The 14,924-nt window shown below is 45.0% G+C and overlaps 1 protein-coding gene across 1 annotated transcript; it reads left to right on the forward strand.

The window, feature by feature from the left end:
• The first annotated feature begins 21 nt into the window (after positions 1-21).
• LOC103052219 (erlin-1) lies at positions 22-13,314 on the forward strand. The gene is made up of 11 exons (XM_007433145.3): positions 22-281; positions 1,113-1,194; positions 1,987-2,033; positions 4,220-4,281; positions 7,612-7,737; positions 9,710-9,783; positions 10,487-10,545; positions 10,827-10,918; positions 11,467-11,556; positions 12,039-12,118; positions 12,336-13,314. Exons 1-11 carry the CDS (start codon positions 133-135, stop codon positions 12,540-12,542), a joined length of 1,068 nt encoding a protein of 355 aa, XP_007433207.1. The 5' UTR covers positions 22-132; the 3' UTR covers positions 12,543-13,314.
• The last annotated feature ends 1,610 nt before the right edge of the window (positions 13,315-14,924 follow it).

The following is a 14,924-nucleotide window of genomic DNA, read 5'->3' on the forward strand; positions in this document are numbered from 1 at the left end:
CAAGCAAACCGCTCCGCCGGAAACGCGAAAGACGCGAGGGCAGGCGGAGAGTCCGTTCCGTTACATGCAGCAGCAGCAGCGACGACGTCGCGGTGGCGGCGGCGGCACTTGCGGGGTGTGAGCGGCGGGAGGATGCCTGGAAGCAGCGGCGGGATCCCGACGTGGAGCCGGAGGCGCGGGCCGGCGGTTTCAGCTGCAGTGACGGCTAGCCTGTTGCTGTCGCTGCTGCTCTGGGCCTCGGTCCACAAGGTGGAGGAGGGGCACCTGGCTGTCTACTACAGGTGAGTCCGGGCGACGGGGTCCCTCGTGTGGCTTAGGCCCCTCTCTTCCCGTCCCGAGAAGCTGCGAGCCTCCTTCCTTCTCCGGGCAGATGATGGAAGCCCCTTAGCGGGGCGCGGTGCCTGCCTCGCTCTGGATCCCGCAAGTGCTCGTCCATCTGCCCTGGGTGGAGACCTTCCGGGCAAGTACCTAGGCCACCCTGTCCCACACTGGTCCTCAAGTTGCGTTAAGACTACAACTCCCAGGATTCCAAGCTCGCCCTTGGGGTTCGGAGGCTGTGTGTGTAGTGGTGCTCGGTCTTGGTTTGCTTAACTGTAGTTTATTAAGCAACTTCAGTTGGTTGGGTTCACAGCCGTGCTAAGCCGTGGTTAACCAAGCGCATGGTAGCTTAGCATGATGCATGAGCCCAAACTGAGTGTTGTGGTCCCAGGTACCTTTGCATGGTCCCAGGTGGAAGACGGCTGTCCTAAGACAAGCAGGGCTCCATCTAGCAACACCTTATCTCAGAAATAAAGGGCAGCTCTCCTGTTTTGTTCCTGAAAGGGTGTGAAGCAGCATTGGCCCCCTCACCCTTTGCTTTGCTCTGCTCCTGAAAAGGCCAGAGCCAGACTAAGTTGGTAGCATGCAGAAGGCAACTTGTAAATTGCACCTGTAAGGTTGCCCCTCTTTCTCTAATTTTCAGCTGTCTGCCACTGAACCACTGGAGTGTGGTATTAGGAAAGTGAGTTGGACAGCTGAAACGAATGTTTGCTGTGGCTGTTGTTTTAAACGTTGTCCTCTCTGACCTCTGTCCATGTTTATTTGCTTTCTCTTTTGTATATAACTTATTGCAGGGGAGGTGCACTGCTGTCTACCCTGAGTGGACCAGGCTATCACATCATGCTCCCAATTCTCACAACTTACAGAGCAGTACAGGTTTGTGTAACTGCTTGGGACAGAAAACAACAGAGGGAGGGAAAGCAGGCTTGGTGACAAAAGGGCTGCCTTTGTCTTTCACACACCACATGGATAGTGTCAGGGCAGAATCTACTGCATGTTTTCATACTTGCAATTATAGCCCGCCATTACTAAAAATCCACCAAAAGGTAATATGTTACTAGATGTATGTAATGAGTAACCTTGCAGTACAAATAAATGCTTGTAAATAAGCTTATACCTCTCATTTGCATGCTTGATTTTGCTAGTTGCTTGAAGATAAGGAGAAAAAAAACCCCAATCTGGCAAGTTCTTTGTTAGCAATTTCCCTGTCTCCCTGGATTAAATGAGGGGCTGAAGGGACTTGTATAACATCTAACAGGGAGGAGGGATAATAAGATTGTCATTACCTGTTGAAAAGAAGGTCAGAAGTCACTAATATATTCCTTAACTTTAAATTATTTCTTTTTTTTTGCATATCCTTTTCTTTTTTCTTTTCTTTTATTCTATGGGAAAATTGTTAATAAATATAATTTTTAAAAATCCCCTGACCCCTCCCCCCCAGTTTCTTGATCTGAATCTCATGTCAAAAATGAACTGCAATTCCTGCCAGATGTTGGAGATGGTGGTGGGAGCACTTGTAGCTCTGTGGGACTGAAGTTTTGAAATTGTTTCTCCAAAAATAAGCAGAACGTTCCTGAAATTCAGTTTGTGTCATCAATATTTCTTAAGTTAGTAAATGTTACACTCTGCAGTGTCTTTGCTGATCAATTTTGTGTTCTTTTTTTTCAGACAACACTGCAGACAGATGAAGTGAAAAATGTGCCTTGTGGGACAAGGTATGTTGTCTTTTTGTAGTTCACATTGTGTTTCTGGCCTAGTTGGGAAATACATCGAGATGTATAGTTGAATGGTTGAGCCCATAGGGTGGAAGGGTAGAGGTGTCAAACATCTTCCTTCTGGTAAAAATGGAAAAAAGGAAGTAATTTTTATAATGCGACCTCCTTACTGAACGGCTTAGAGGTGTGTGACTAGAGGTTTCAACCGTTTTTTTCCCTTTGTGGAAAAAAGACCAATCTCACCAAAGATAAACAAAATAAAATTTAATTTTTAAAGCCAAAAAAAAAAAAAGTCTTTTTAACTATAGTTTTTAAGATGCAAACCTTTCCTGTTAAAGGAGATGAGTACAGAGTCGACTTGACTGCTTTAGTAGCTAAAAAAAAAATCCGTAAGACCTCAAGAATGGGGTGCACAATTGGAGAATGGTAGGTGTGCCCCATTCTTGTGATGCCTTGGAAGACTTCAGAATCTTTCCAAAGGTTTTCCAAAGCAGCGTGGAAATGGGGTGCGTGATTTGAAGAACAATGCAAGTGCCTTGGAAAGAAGGGCTGGCATGGCCAGCAGCTGCCTCACATAAGGCAGGCTGGGCACACCTCTTCAGAGGAGGAGAACGGTGAAGGTCACCTGTGCGTGGCAGGGCCTGTGGAACACAGGGTGGCGGGGCAGCTGGGGCTTTGTGCTGTGGTGCTGTGGTGGCTGACCGTGGTGCGGGGCTTGAGGCAGCACTCCTCAGCAGCAGTGCTGGTTGTGCTAGGATTGAAGTGGAAGCCTGGGGCGGTGGCGGCTGGCTGAGACTGCTGAAGGCCCCAGGCCTCTAATTCAGCCCCAGAGCTGCTGCTGCCACCAAGGAATGCTGCTGTACACAGCTAAAATGCAGGGAGATAGGCAGGTGGGAGGAGTTGAAGTGATGGTGAACGTGGCAGGGCTGGAGAAGTGTGAATTACTTGCCTAATGACGGCGCTGTCCTGGACTAATGACCGCAACTGGGACTACTAGAACTGCTGTTGCTAAGTGGTGTGGTCATGTGATATTTTGCCTAATGACCGCATTGCTTAGCAATGGAAGTTCCACTCCCATTTGTGGTTGTAAGTCGAGGACTATCTGTAGCTATAGCAACAGATGAATGTGGACAGTACAAGGAACAGAGACCCACCAATTGGGATCCACTTCAGAATCTTATTTTACTTTTTGTGCATTTACTTAATGGTTATGGTAAGTAGCATTTCTTCTTTCATGCTGCTAAGTGTGCCAGAGGCTAGTGTTCAAACTGAGCTGTCAGCATGTTAATACATCAGGACTTCTATTTGTAGTGGTTCACTTGGCTGATTACTGTATGATTACATGCATGCTCAGTGATACAGATTGGAGATTCATTCCCTATTCTAGAAGTAGATAAACTGGACCTGTGTCACGTGGTGCTGCTGTGACATCTTGCATATGATCTGGGCACCAGGTGGAAAGGAACTTTTGTGTATAGGGATGTATACAGGGAGTCTCCAAGAATAAGATCTATTCCTAAGTTTGTCTTTAACTTGAATTTGTATGTAAGTCGGAACTTGTACTTACAAACGGGCTGCCTATTACTAAAAGTGGCAGATGACGTTCTCCTTCCTTGAGCTGATGAACCGCTGAGGCCATGCAATGTTTTTATGAACCACTAAAAACTGCTGAAAACAGGCTGAATATTAAAAACGCACGGCTTCAGCAGTTCATGAAAACATTGTGGGGCTTCAGCAGTTCGTCACCTTGAGGAAGGAGAACAACATCTGCCATTGTTAGTAATAGGCAGCCTGTTCATAAGTACAAATTGGCCGTAAGTTGAATGTTCTTAACCTGTGGACTGCCTGTACAAGGAGGGTTCCATGCAATCTTTTGATCACAGCTGTTCAGTCCCCAGCTTGCATCTTCAGTTTGGTTTTTTTCAGAATGTCTCAGCAGAATGTTTGTTAGTAACGAAGTTACCTTCATTTGTTCTTGCTGAGCAAGACTCTCTGCAAAAGTTTTGGTCTGGAGGCAGATAGTTTATAGTCCTTATTGCATAGACAGTGTGTTGCTGCCAGAGAAGTTGTCTTGTCAAAAGAGGACATGCTGGATAATTGTTAACCTTGCAAATATGTATGTGCAATGAATGAAGGAAGAGCTTTCTCTGCTAGTGTAACTGATCTTTCTTCTTATCTTCTTGCAGTGGTGGTGTCATGATCTATATTGACCGAATTGAGGTGGTGAATGTGCTGGCACCATATGCAGGTATTTTCCCTTTCCCTTTAACAGAAAACAAATACAGGAAAGAGGACAGTGAGGTGCTTCAGGTTTGGGAGGGGAGCTTCAAAGCAAGATCAGTGGTGGGAGGGTTGAAGGTAGGCAAGCGCAAGTAGAAATAGGAAAGGAAGCTATGAAGCTTATTGCTCCTAAAAAGGGATATGTTGTTCATTATAGCTGGCTTGTTATTGTTTTATATGATAGTTGGTTCATAAAGAAGTAAGATTTCTGGGCTAATTTGGAAGTTATATCAAATTCTGGAAGTTATATCAAATTCTGGAAGTTATATCAACTAAATAAATGTTGACTGAACAAATGCCCAGAGTTAGTTTTGTGTTGGGGTGGCCTTATAAATAGAAATTATAAACAAACAAATCTGGAGGATACCAGTCTGGATTGGGGCCTTTACTGTGGAAACTTGCATGTATATATTGGAGAAAAAACAAGAATGAGCTTAATGACTATCCTGTTATTGTAGGAGCCTCTTGGTGGCACTGGGCAGAGGGAGATATGATGGGAGATGGAGTGGACCACTCCTGAGAAAGAGAGGTTTTGTTTCTTACATTGAGCCCCCCCCTCTGCTTCTGCACCCCAGTTCTGAGCCCAAGTTTCAGGTCACCAGATTCTTTGTGTCCCTGGGCTCTGGCTATTTCTGCTTAATGCCAGGCTGGCCTGTAGTAAGTCCTTCCTCATCCATGAGGGAGTCAACATAGTGTGTATTACCAGAACCTGGTTGGGCACAGACAGTGCTGTTCCTTTCTTGTAAATGTGAAGTTGGGTAGTAGGGAGCAGGTGAGATTGCTGCTGGAGCATCAACCTCGCTGATGCATAGCAGGTTCTTTGCTTGAACTGCTTGATGCCATTGCCAGAATGGTCATTAAGTCCCCCAGACTGTTAGTTCTGGGGAATTTCAACCTAAAATGGCTTGGGAGTTTGTGGCCACTATGACAGCCATGGACCTACCCCAGATTATTGAGGACCTGACTCACATAGGTAGTTACATGTTTTTGTCTTGGGGCAGAGGTGACATGATCTGGAGTGGGGACAGTGCATCTGTCCCTTGTCATAGTTGAATCACTCTCTGGTTCCTTTGCAGCTTTCCAGTGTTGCCCCCCTCTTTTTGCAGAGAGGATTATTAGACTGGTCTGCCCCCAGTGATTGATGCTTGTTTTCCAGAAGGTACTTGAGGAATTCTCTGAATCTCTGGCAGACAATTTGGCTGAAGTCTTAATTGCTTTCAGAAATAAAGGAGCATCAGTGGCCTTGGATAGGATGGCACTTGAGTGGTCTCTTTATGCTGTTCTTTGGTTTTATGAGGCGCTCTGGTAGGTAAAGCATTAGAAACGGTCTTTAGAGTGCCAAGGAAAGAAGATGAAGAATGAGTCCTACCAAATATATATACAAGCTTAGGCCTATACAGCAACAATAAAGGCATGATTGTTTTTCTGCCCTCCTTGCATATATAGAATGCCACCCAGCAACCCTTTTTAAGGGAACTCAGACTCTCATGAGGCTTGAGCTACAGGAAGAACATCTCAAAAGTCATTGTGAGAAATAGTCTGGGCATCTTATAGGAAAAGTCACTTAGATTCATTTGGAATCAGATTCTAGCTGGGCAAGTCCTAGGGCCTTAGCTGGGTAGGGGTCTTGTCTTATTATCTGAGAGGAGGTTGAGCCTATGAATCTTGAGGGACAGGGTTCTTGGAGTTGTCAGCACTGCCACTTGTAGATTAGATCCTTTTTCCTCCTGATTGGTCAAGGCCTCCTGAGGGGTGACCAGCCACTGGGTTCAAGCGGTGGTTAACTCATCCTTGAGTTAAATGGTTTTCCTGTCTACTCAAGAAGCCATCAGTGGACCCAGCAACACTGAATAGCTTTTGTCCTGTTTCTTGCTTTCTCTTTTTGGGAAAGGTGATTTAGAAGGTGGTGGTGTGACAACTCCAGAGGGCCTGGGAGGAAGAGGATTATTTGGACTTTTTCAGTCAGGCATTAGATCTGGATACAGCACTGATACAGCATTGATCAGGCTTGTGGTTGATCTCTCATGGGACTGGGATAGGAGTGGTTTGTCTCTCCTGGTCCTGCTTGATCTCTCAGCTGCATTCAGTGCTATCGATCATGGTATTCTTCTGCGCCATCTCTGGGAGATGGGAGGGGTGGTAGTGTTCGGCAGCGGTTTTCCTTCCTCTGGGGACAGTTCCAATCAGTGTTAGTAGGTGGGGAGAGATCCAGTCTAAGACTCTTGCTTTACAGGGTCCCACAGTGCTCAACTCTCTCCCCACTTTTGTTCAATATTTACATGGGGTTACTGGGTGAGGTTATCTGCCAACATGAAATCAGATATCATCAGATACCCAGCTTTATATCTCAACCCCTGACTGAACAGATGATGCTATGGAGGTCCTGTCCCAGTGCCTGGAAGCTGTAAGGGTCTAGATGGGGAGGGAAAGGGTTAGATTCAACCCTAGGAAGATTGAGTGGCTTTGGTTTCAAGGACCTGCTGGTTACAGTGATTTATCATCTTTAGTTTTCAGTGGGGGTGGCACTGCCCTGGGGGTGCTCCTGGGTTCTTGGCTCATGCTCAGTGAGCAGGTGGCAGACATGGCCAGGAGCCCCTTTGCACTAATCCAATTTATGCATCAGATGTGTCCCTTCCTGGATCAGGAGGACCTTTGCACAATCACTTATGCTGTAGTCATTTCCCCTTTGGACTATTGCAATGCACTGTACATGGGGCTGCCCTTGAAGACTACATGGAAGCTACAACTAGTCCAAAATGGTTTGCAAGTAGTTAAGGGTGTTTCTTATTTTGCTCAGGTAATCCCACTGCTCTGTGAGCTGCATTGCTTACCAGTGAGCTTCCAGGTGAAATTCAAACCGTTGGTTATTACCCATAAAGGCTTTCATGGCTGAAAACTTGGTTACCCAAAGAACCATTTTGCTCACATTGTTTCTGCCCAATCAGTAAATTCTGGATGATTTGGTGCACTCCAGGTCTCAGCTGTGAAGCACTCTCTTGTGGAACATATAGTATGCCCCCTGAGATTATTTGCCCCTCACCTTCTTGCACTTCTGTAAAATCTGGCTCTTTCGACAGGTCCCAGGGTAGAGTAGAATGATCTGCTCCCTGATGGTAGTTGTTGGGTAACATGTTATCCTTCTTGATGTGTGCCATATATTCTTTTGCTGGTTGTTTTTAGTTATTTGTAGTTGTTATTTTGACCTGATGTTGTAATTGTATTGTATAAGCTTCGTAGAATCACTTTGTGATTGAGGTGGCATGTAACTTGACAAATAAATTGACATTCCCTTTCCTAGTTTATGACATTGTGAGGAATTATACTGCCGATTATGACAAGGCGCTCATCTTCAACAAGATCCATCATGAGCTCAACCAGTTTTGCAGCATCCATACCCTGCAGGAGGTGTACATTGAGCTCTTTGGTAAGTGTGACTGTGCCTTGGCTATGCTGCTTCCCACGAGAGTCTTTGAGCTGAGCGTGTCCCAAACAATCCTCATTATGGTGGTTCTGTTACCTGCAGTTTCACATAATTGAGGTTGGTAAATACAGACCGGATCTTGCTATCCATGGTACAGGGTTTTGCATATCTGTGGCTTTGGGTGCATAGTTCTGTTTGGAGTATGGCTTTTGGAGTGTTTTTTGTCTATTTTATGTCTTTGCACAATGGAGGATAGGCTTTTCCGCATACAGGTAATCCTCGATGTACAACACCAATTGGGACCAGAATTTCTGTCACTAAGTGATGCAGTCATAAATTGCTTAGTGACGGTAATCCCTGCAATCCCTCGGTCATTAGGCAAGGCAACTTCCTGCTGGCTTCCCACAACCAAAGTCAATGGGGAAGCCAGCAGGAAGTTGCAAGTCCCAGGCTGGCAGGCAGGTAAGTGGCTGCTACCAGATGGGGGAGGGAACAAGGAGGGATGGGGGCATGGGGGAAGGCCAGGGAGGGTGTACAAGGGTGTGAGGGGGTGCACGAGAGGCATGGTGTGGTGCAGGTTGGGGAGGGTGCACAAGGGTGTGAGGGTGTGTGTGAGAGGCATGGCGCAAGTCAGGGAGGGTGTGAGGGAGTGAGCAAGAAGTGTGGCATGGGTTGGGAAGAGTGCACGGGGGTGAGGGGGTGTGCGAGAGGTGCGGGTCAGGGAGGGTGCACAGGTTGGGTGTGTGAGGGGGTGTGCGAGAGGTGCGGGTCAAGGAGGGTGCGCAGGTTGGGTGTGTGAGGGGGTGTGCGAGAGGTGTGGGTCAGGGAGGGTGTGTGGGGGTGAGTGAGAGGCTTGCTGCGGGTCAGGGAGGATGTGTGAGGATATGGGGGGGTGCGTGAGAGGCGTGCAGGTTGGGGAGGGTGTGAGGGAGTGCGCAAGAGGCCCGGTGCAGGTCAGGGAGGGTGCCTGGGGGTGCGCAAGTGGCTGGCGCGGCATGAGTGCAGCAGGGCTGGGGGAGGGTGCATGGGTGGGGGAGACTTACCCCAGCAACTTGTGACCTTCCCTGCCGGCTTCCCCACCGACTTTCTGGGGAAGCTGGCAGGGAAGGCTGAAAATGGCGATCACATGATCGTGGGGTGCTGCAACCAGTCATCAGTGTGAACTGGTTGCCAAGCGCCCAGATCACAATCATGTGACCATGGTAGTGCTGGGAAGTCTGGGACTCCAAGGACCAGTTGTAACGACCATTCATTCAGCGCCTTCATAACTTCAAACTGTCGCCGAATGAATGGTTGTAGGTTGAGGACTACCTGTATAGGTAGCCCTCACTTAACAACAGCAGCTGGGGCCAGAATTTCCATTGCTAAGCAACGCAGTCATAAAGTGCAATGTCCTGTGACTGTGCCACTTAGCAACAGAAATTCTAGCACTTCTGGTTGGCGCTGTTAAGCGAATCACCACAGCTTGTTAAGTGAGGATATTACGTGGTTGCCATTTGTGACCTCCTGCTGGCTTCCCTATTGACTTTGTTTGTAGGAAGCCAGCAAAGAATGTTGCAAATGCCGATCATGTGATTGCGGGATGCGAACATTGTAACTGTGAGCCAGGCGCTAAGCGCCTGGATCATGATCATGTGACCATGGGGACGTTGCAACCAATGTAAGTACAAGGACCAGTCTTAAGTCAAACATGTTTTTGAAGGTTTTCTTATTCACAATTTTATTATCTGCAGTGGTTAGGTTGGAATGGAACCTATGTGAGTAACGGGGGCCACCTAGATATGTCCTATATTCTTGTTCTTTCTTGCACCTTGGCTACATTAGTAACTACCTAATCCCAGTCCCCTCTCCAGCTGAACAGATGGCATTGCCATGAGCAGTCCTGCATTTAGGGTTGACAGAAAAACTTTGGGTTCTGGTGTAAGTGTCCCTGTTTGGTTAATTTACCTCTTTACTTTGTGTTTCCTTGTACTAGATCAGATTGACGAAAACCTGAAGCTGGCACTACAACAGGATCTGAATGCCATGGCACCAGGCCTTACCATCCAGGTACAACCTATGACTTGCCCATTCTGTCTATGTGAGTGACAGAGATGTCCACAGCTGCCAAATTAAATGAAGAAAAAAGATAAATAGCTAAGCAAGCGTCTTTCCAGTTAATGCTTGTATCTGTTTTTACATTCCAAATAGGAGCACCTTTGCAGTATTGCTTCTAGGTACTTACCGCAGGGTTCTTAGCAGGCTTCCAAGATTTTCCTTTTGTTGCTGTTATATAGAAATTTGAGCTCAGAGGATGCTAGGCTGTCTGGAAGAGAGGAACGCACATCCCCTTTCCACGCTGCTCTGTGGGCTGCTTTTTGCTCTGCTCTCGACCCCAAAGAACCAGAATCTCTAAGGAGGTGGTTTGGTGAATGTGATGGGCTAGGGAAGCCGGTGGGTAGCATGATTTTTTTAAGATTCAAAACCCAAAAGGGCTTGGGGAAGAATAGAAAGCAGCAGGGAAATGCCATCAGAGGGGAAGGATATCTGCAGGGAAAAGCCATGTTGGTATTCCCACAAACTAGAGTGAAGCACTTTTTAAGCAGGAGAGTATAGAACAGTGTTTCTCAAACTTGGCTGACTAGGGAATTCTGGGAGTTGAAGTCCACACGTCTTAAAGTTGCCGAGTTTGAGAAACACTGGCATAGAACTTATGCTTGGGAAATGCTGCAAGGGTATTGTTTGACCAAGACATCTGATTGTTTCTGTACAGGCAGTGCGTGTGACAAAGCCCAAAATCCCTGAAGCAATCAGAAGAAATTTTGAACTTGTGTGAGTATAAGAAAACCCTGCTGGATCAGATCAGAGGCCTATCCAGAATTCTGCTTCTCATGGGGGTCAGCTGGATGCCTCTGGGGCACTTACAAAGCAGCACATGGATGCAATAGCATAGTAGTCTCTGTCTTCCAAGTCTTCATTTGATTTCTCATTGGTTAAATGGAGACTTTTGCAAAGATATACTCTTGTGCTGAGGACATTTAATGGAGATAGGTTCACAAAGATTGCCTTCTAGGTAGGTAGCTCAAGAAGCCTTTTTGTTTTCTGCTCTGCAGAGAAGCAGAGAAGACTAAACTCTTGATAGCTACGCAGAAGCAAAAAGTCGTGGAAAAGGAAGCTGAAACGGAAAGGAGGAAGGCAGTCATAGGTAATTCACCTTTGCCAGTAGGCATCATTTTTTTTCCTTTCCTGCCTCTGGGCTAAATATTCTCTTTAGGTCTAAGAAAATCACAGTGGGGAGATAGGCAAGTGTAATGGCTGAACCATAGACCTCCTGGGTGGTAGTTGGTATTGAATATAGTAGCAAAATAGCTAGAGTTGTGTGACATAATTTTGAAAGAGCCTTAAACGTGTGTCCAGTAGATCTGCAGGGCATCTTGTGTGCAGCATTTCTCTGAATGAGAAGTGTTGAGATGATCCATACTGACCACTGGTTAGTTTCAGGCATTTTACAGTACTAGTGTACCTTTGCTATAATGGAGTCTTTAAGAGAAGGTAAGTAAGTTAAGGGCAAGGATGTGCCATATGTCACTCTCCTGGACCTGTAAGGGTTTCACCATGCTTATGCCAGACCACAAATCTGTTCTTGTGAGCTTCAGGATGGTTGTCTGAATAAATTTGTGGCATTGGTGTGCTTGACTGTTGTTGCAGCCTATATAGTTCTTGTACTTGACTGTGAATGCTTTCCAATTGCAGAAGCAGAGAAGATCGCTCAGGTGGCAAAGATACAGTTCCAGCAGAAGGTCATGGAGACTTTGACAGAGAAACGGATTTCTGAGCTTGAAGGTAGCGATATGCTCCACCCTGCCCTCCCTTGCTAATTAGAGATTCTGAGCAAAGGGCCACAGTGTCTGGGAGCTAGGGGAGAAGGCCTGTCGCCTTGATTTCCAAAGATTGGGGCAGTCTGCTTGGCATGATTAATGTTGTTTACTTGTTCCTTACTAGTTCTTCCATCCCCTCCCTGCTCCCCCCGCCCCTGGGTTGCAGAACTGGAGCAGGACTTCATGGAATCTCCTCTGGTCACTACATTCCTGCCCCCATCCCCCCGCAATACTTCAGCCTCCCTCAAAATCTTCCCTAATATTTTGTCTCCTGTTTTGTATTAAGTCTTTGAGGCCAAAAAGAAATGTGCTTAGGCTTCAGGTATTCCACACGGGGCTATGCTGCAGAGGTTTAGAAAGGTTTATTTTGGCAACCTGAGGAAAGAGACGGACAGTGAGTTGATGGCTTAAAACTGGCTGACCAAAGGTTTGCGGCTATTTCCTTAGATGCTGCTTATTTAGCAAGGGAGAAAGCGAAGGCTGATGCAGAATACTACACCGCCCAAAAAGCAGCTGACTCAAATAAGGTGAGTTTCCCTTGCTTACACCAGCATTCTGACCAAAGGTTGAGGGGAACAAGACACACGAATGCGAAACCTACTTCTTGTGGGAGAAAACAAATCTTTGGTGGCTGTATGTATGGGTATCAAAACATCCATACCAGTGGCCTGCTGTGTTGGCACTTAATCCTTGTGGTGCAAATGTCTTCCCAGGTGTATTCATTTTTTTTCTTCTCCTTGACAGCTGAAACTCACGCCAGCCTACCTGGAGCTGATGAAATACCAAGCAATCGCTACTAACAGCAAGCTGTACTTTGGCAGTAGCCTCCCCACTAACTTGTTTCTAGGTTCCTGGGCTTTTGAACATATGATTGCAAGGACTGCTGAAGAAGTTCACCTTGTCTCGGAAACAGGGAAACACCACCTCAGGGCTCGAGAAAGTGCTACTTGATGCTCATACTATGTAGCCTCCTTGATCTGAACATCTAAGTAATCTACTGCCTCAAAATCAGGGCAGTTATTGATCTCAGACTGCCTTATTGAGAAACAGGAAAGGAACCACAGGTTTTTCTGCCATATAAACATAATTCTACACTGAGTTTGTGTCATCCTCCATAGCCTGCTGAGAAGAGAACCCAAAGGCTTTTTTGACTATTTCATACCAGAAGCTGGCTCCTCGGGGTTTCCAAGAACAAAAGTAATCCAAGTGCTAACATTTATTAGTAGAAAAGATTTGGCAATTAAAATATCCAAATCTGGCTATCTGGCTCTTGCAGGGAGGTACTTGTTCCGACACTGAATGCAGTTGTAATATAGGGACTGGTGTACTAGATCTTAATGCCCTCAATCAATTTTACTACTATCGTTTGGAAACTGATGTTATTAACCAAGAGCTGATGCATAGCTTAGTCCCATGACTCAGTGAGATCAACTCATGACTCCAGGGGAGTATGTACCAAAATTATTTTTGGTGCCACTTGTTGGAAAGGTAAAAAATATTGAGACTACTTCTTAGGCTCTGGCTCCAACTCAATTGTGCTCTTGCTGTGAAAACTGTTTCAGAATTTACAAATGTGTCTGAAGAAGATACATCTCATGACTGGAAAGTACCATTTTGGAGTTTTTTTGTTTTTTTTTTAAAAAGGCTTGCATTTCAAGTATATATGCAAAATGTTGGTATTTGGAATAGGGAAAATAAAGCTATTTTCATAACCTTTTCTAAGATAGGTGTATCTATGGTGGATTCAACTGTTTATCCTATACTATCATAGACCAGTTGTTGCTTAAAAAATCTCAGAAAACAGTCACTTTGCTAACATGGGCTAGTCTTTTTTGGGAGATGTAGGATGGAACAACAACTCAGTAACAGCTAGAATTTTCTGCCTTCTGATCTTAAATTAATTGCTTAAAAAGAAAACGAAAATAGAAATGTCTTTAAAATTCAGAAATCAACGAAGCTTTATTAACTCAAAATCTATAACAAATGATTACGTGCCATCAAATTCTAGTTGACTCTTAGTGAATACTCAATCGACATTCTCCAGGAAGATCTGTCCCCAACCTTCCATCAGTGTATCCAATTACATCACCACTGTTGTCCTCTTATTTTTCCTTCCACTATTCCCAGCATTATAGACCTCAAGAGAGTTAGGCCTTCACATAATGTGTTCAAAAGATGATTTCAGTCATCTTTTGATCTGGTCAAAACCCATTTCCACCATTTCGATCTGGTCATTTGTGCCTTGGGTGAAAACTTCAGATTGATTTGTTCTGTGATTCATCTATTTGTTTTCTTGACTATTCATGGTATTCTCAGGAGTCTTCTCCAAAACCAGAGTTCGAAAGTGTCAGTATTCTTTCTGTGCTGTTTCTTCAAAGTCCAACTTTTGCTTCTATAAAGTGTCATAGGGAAAACCACTGCCTGTACAATTCTGATCTTTGTAGGTATAGATACATCACAAAATCTCCAGGGCTTTCACTGTTACCTTACCAAGTGCTAGTCTGTGGCATGCTTTTTTGCTGCTGTTTCCTTTAATGTTGTAAGTAGATCCAAAAAGGCAGAAGCTATCCACCACTTCAGTATCTTGTTAATTCTAAGGCTAGTTGCTGTATCCACTGTCATTAGTTAGGTCTTTGTATTAAATCTTAGTCCCATTTTTTTCATTTTGCTGCTTGATTTTCATTGAGCTTGCAGATCATTGGAATTTTCATTTATCTGAGTAGTGATATCAGCATAATGTAAGTTATTGATGTTTCTTCTTCGAGTTTTAAAACTAGGCACATAGTTCTTCCAACCTAGCCTCAGTGCCTCAATATATATATTCAGGACATAGGTTGAATAGGAGAGAGTAAACAGCCAGCCTCAATCCTTTCCTGACCTGGAGCCAGTCCGTTTTGCCAAATTCCCTCCAGATTGTCATTTCCCCTTGGCCTGTGTATATGTTTTGTGTGGGATGTTCTGGGATTCCCATTTTCATAAAGACATTGGGCAGCTTGACACTATTGAAAGCTTTTCTATAAACAGTGAAGCAGATATTGACTTCTTTTGGTATTCTTTGGTTTTCTTAATTATTCAGCATGCATCAACGGTAATGTATCTTGTTCCTTGTTTTTTTTTCTAAATCAGTTTGAATGTCTGTTATTTCCCATTCCATGTAGGGTTTTAATCTGGGTTGGATGATCCTTATTATTTTGCTAGCATGTGAGATATTTTATAACAGTTTGCATATTCTGTTAAGTCTTCTTTTTTTGGTATTATGTACAGTGACCTCTTTCAACTGGTTGGTCATGGTGTCATTCTCCATATTTGCTGGGATAGTTTGGTTAGAACCTT

Source organism: Python bivittatus, unplaced genomic scaffold (genome assembly GCF_059951505.1).
Source record: "Python bivittatus isolate LINGU-HERP-01145 unplaced genomic scaffold, Pbiv_v1 ctg000580_np1212, whole genome shotgun sequence".
In the NCBI taxonomy this organism is placed as follows: Eukaryota; Metazoa; Chordata; class Lepidosauria; order Squamata; family Pythonidae; genus Python; species Python bivittatus.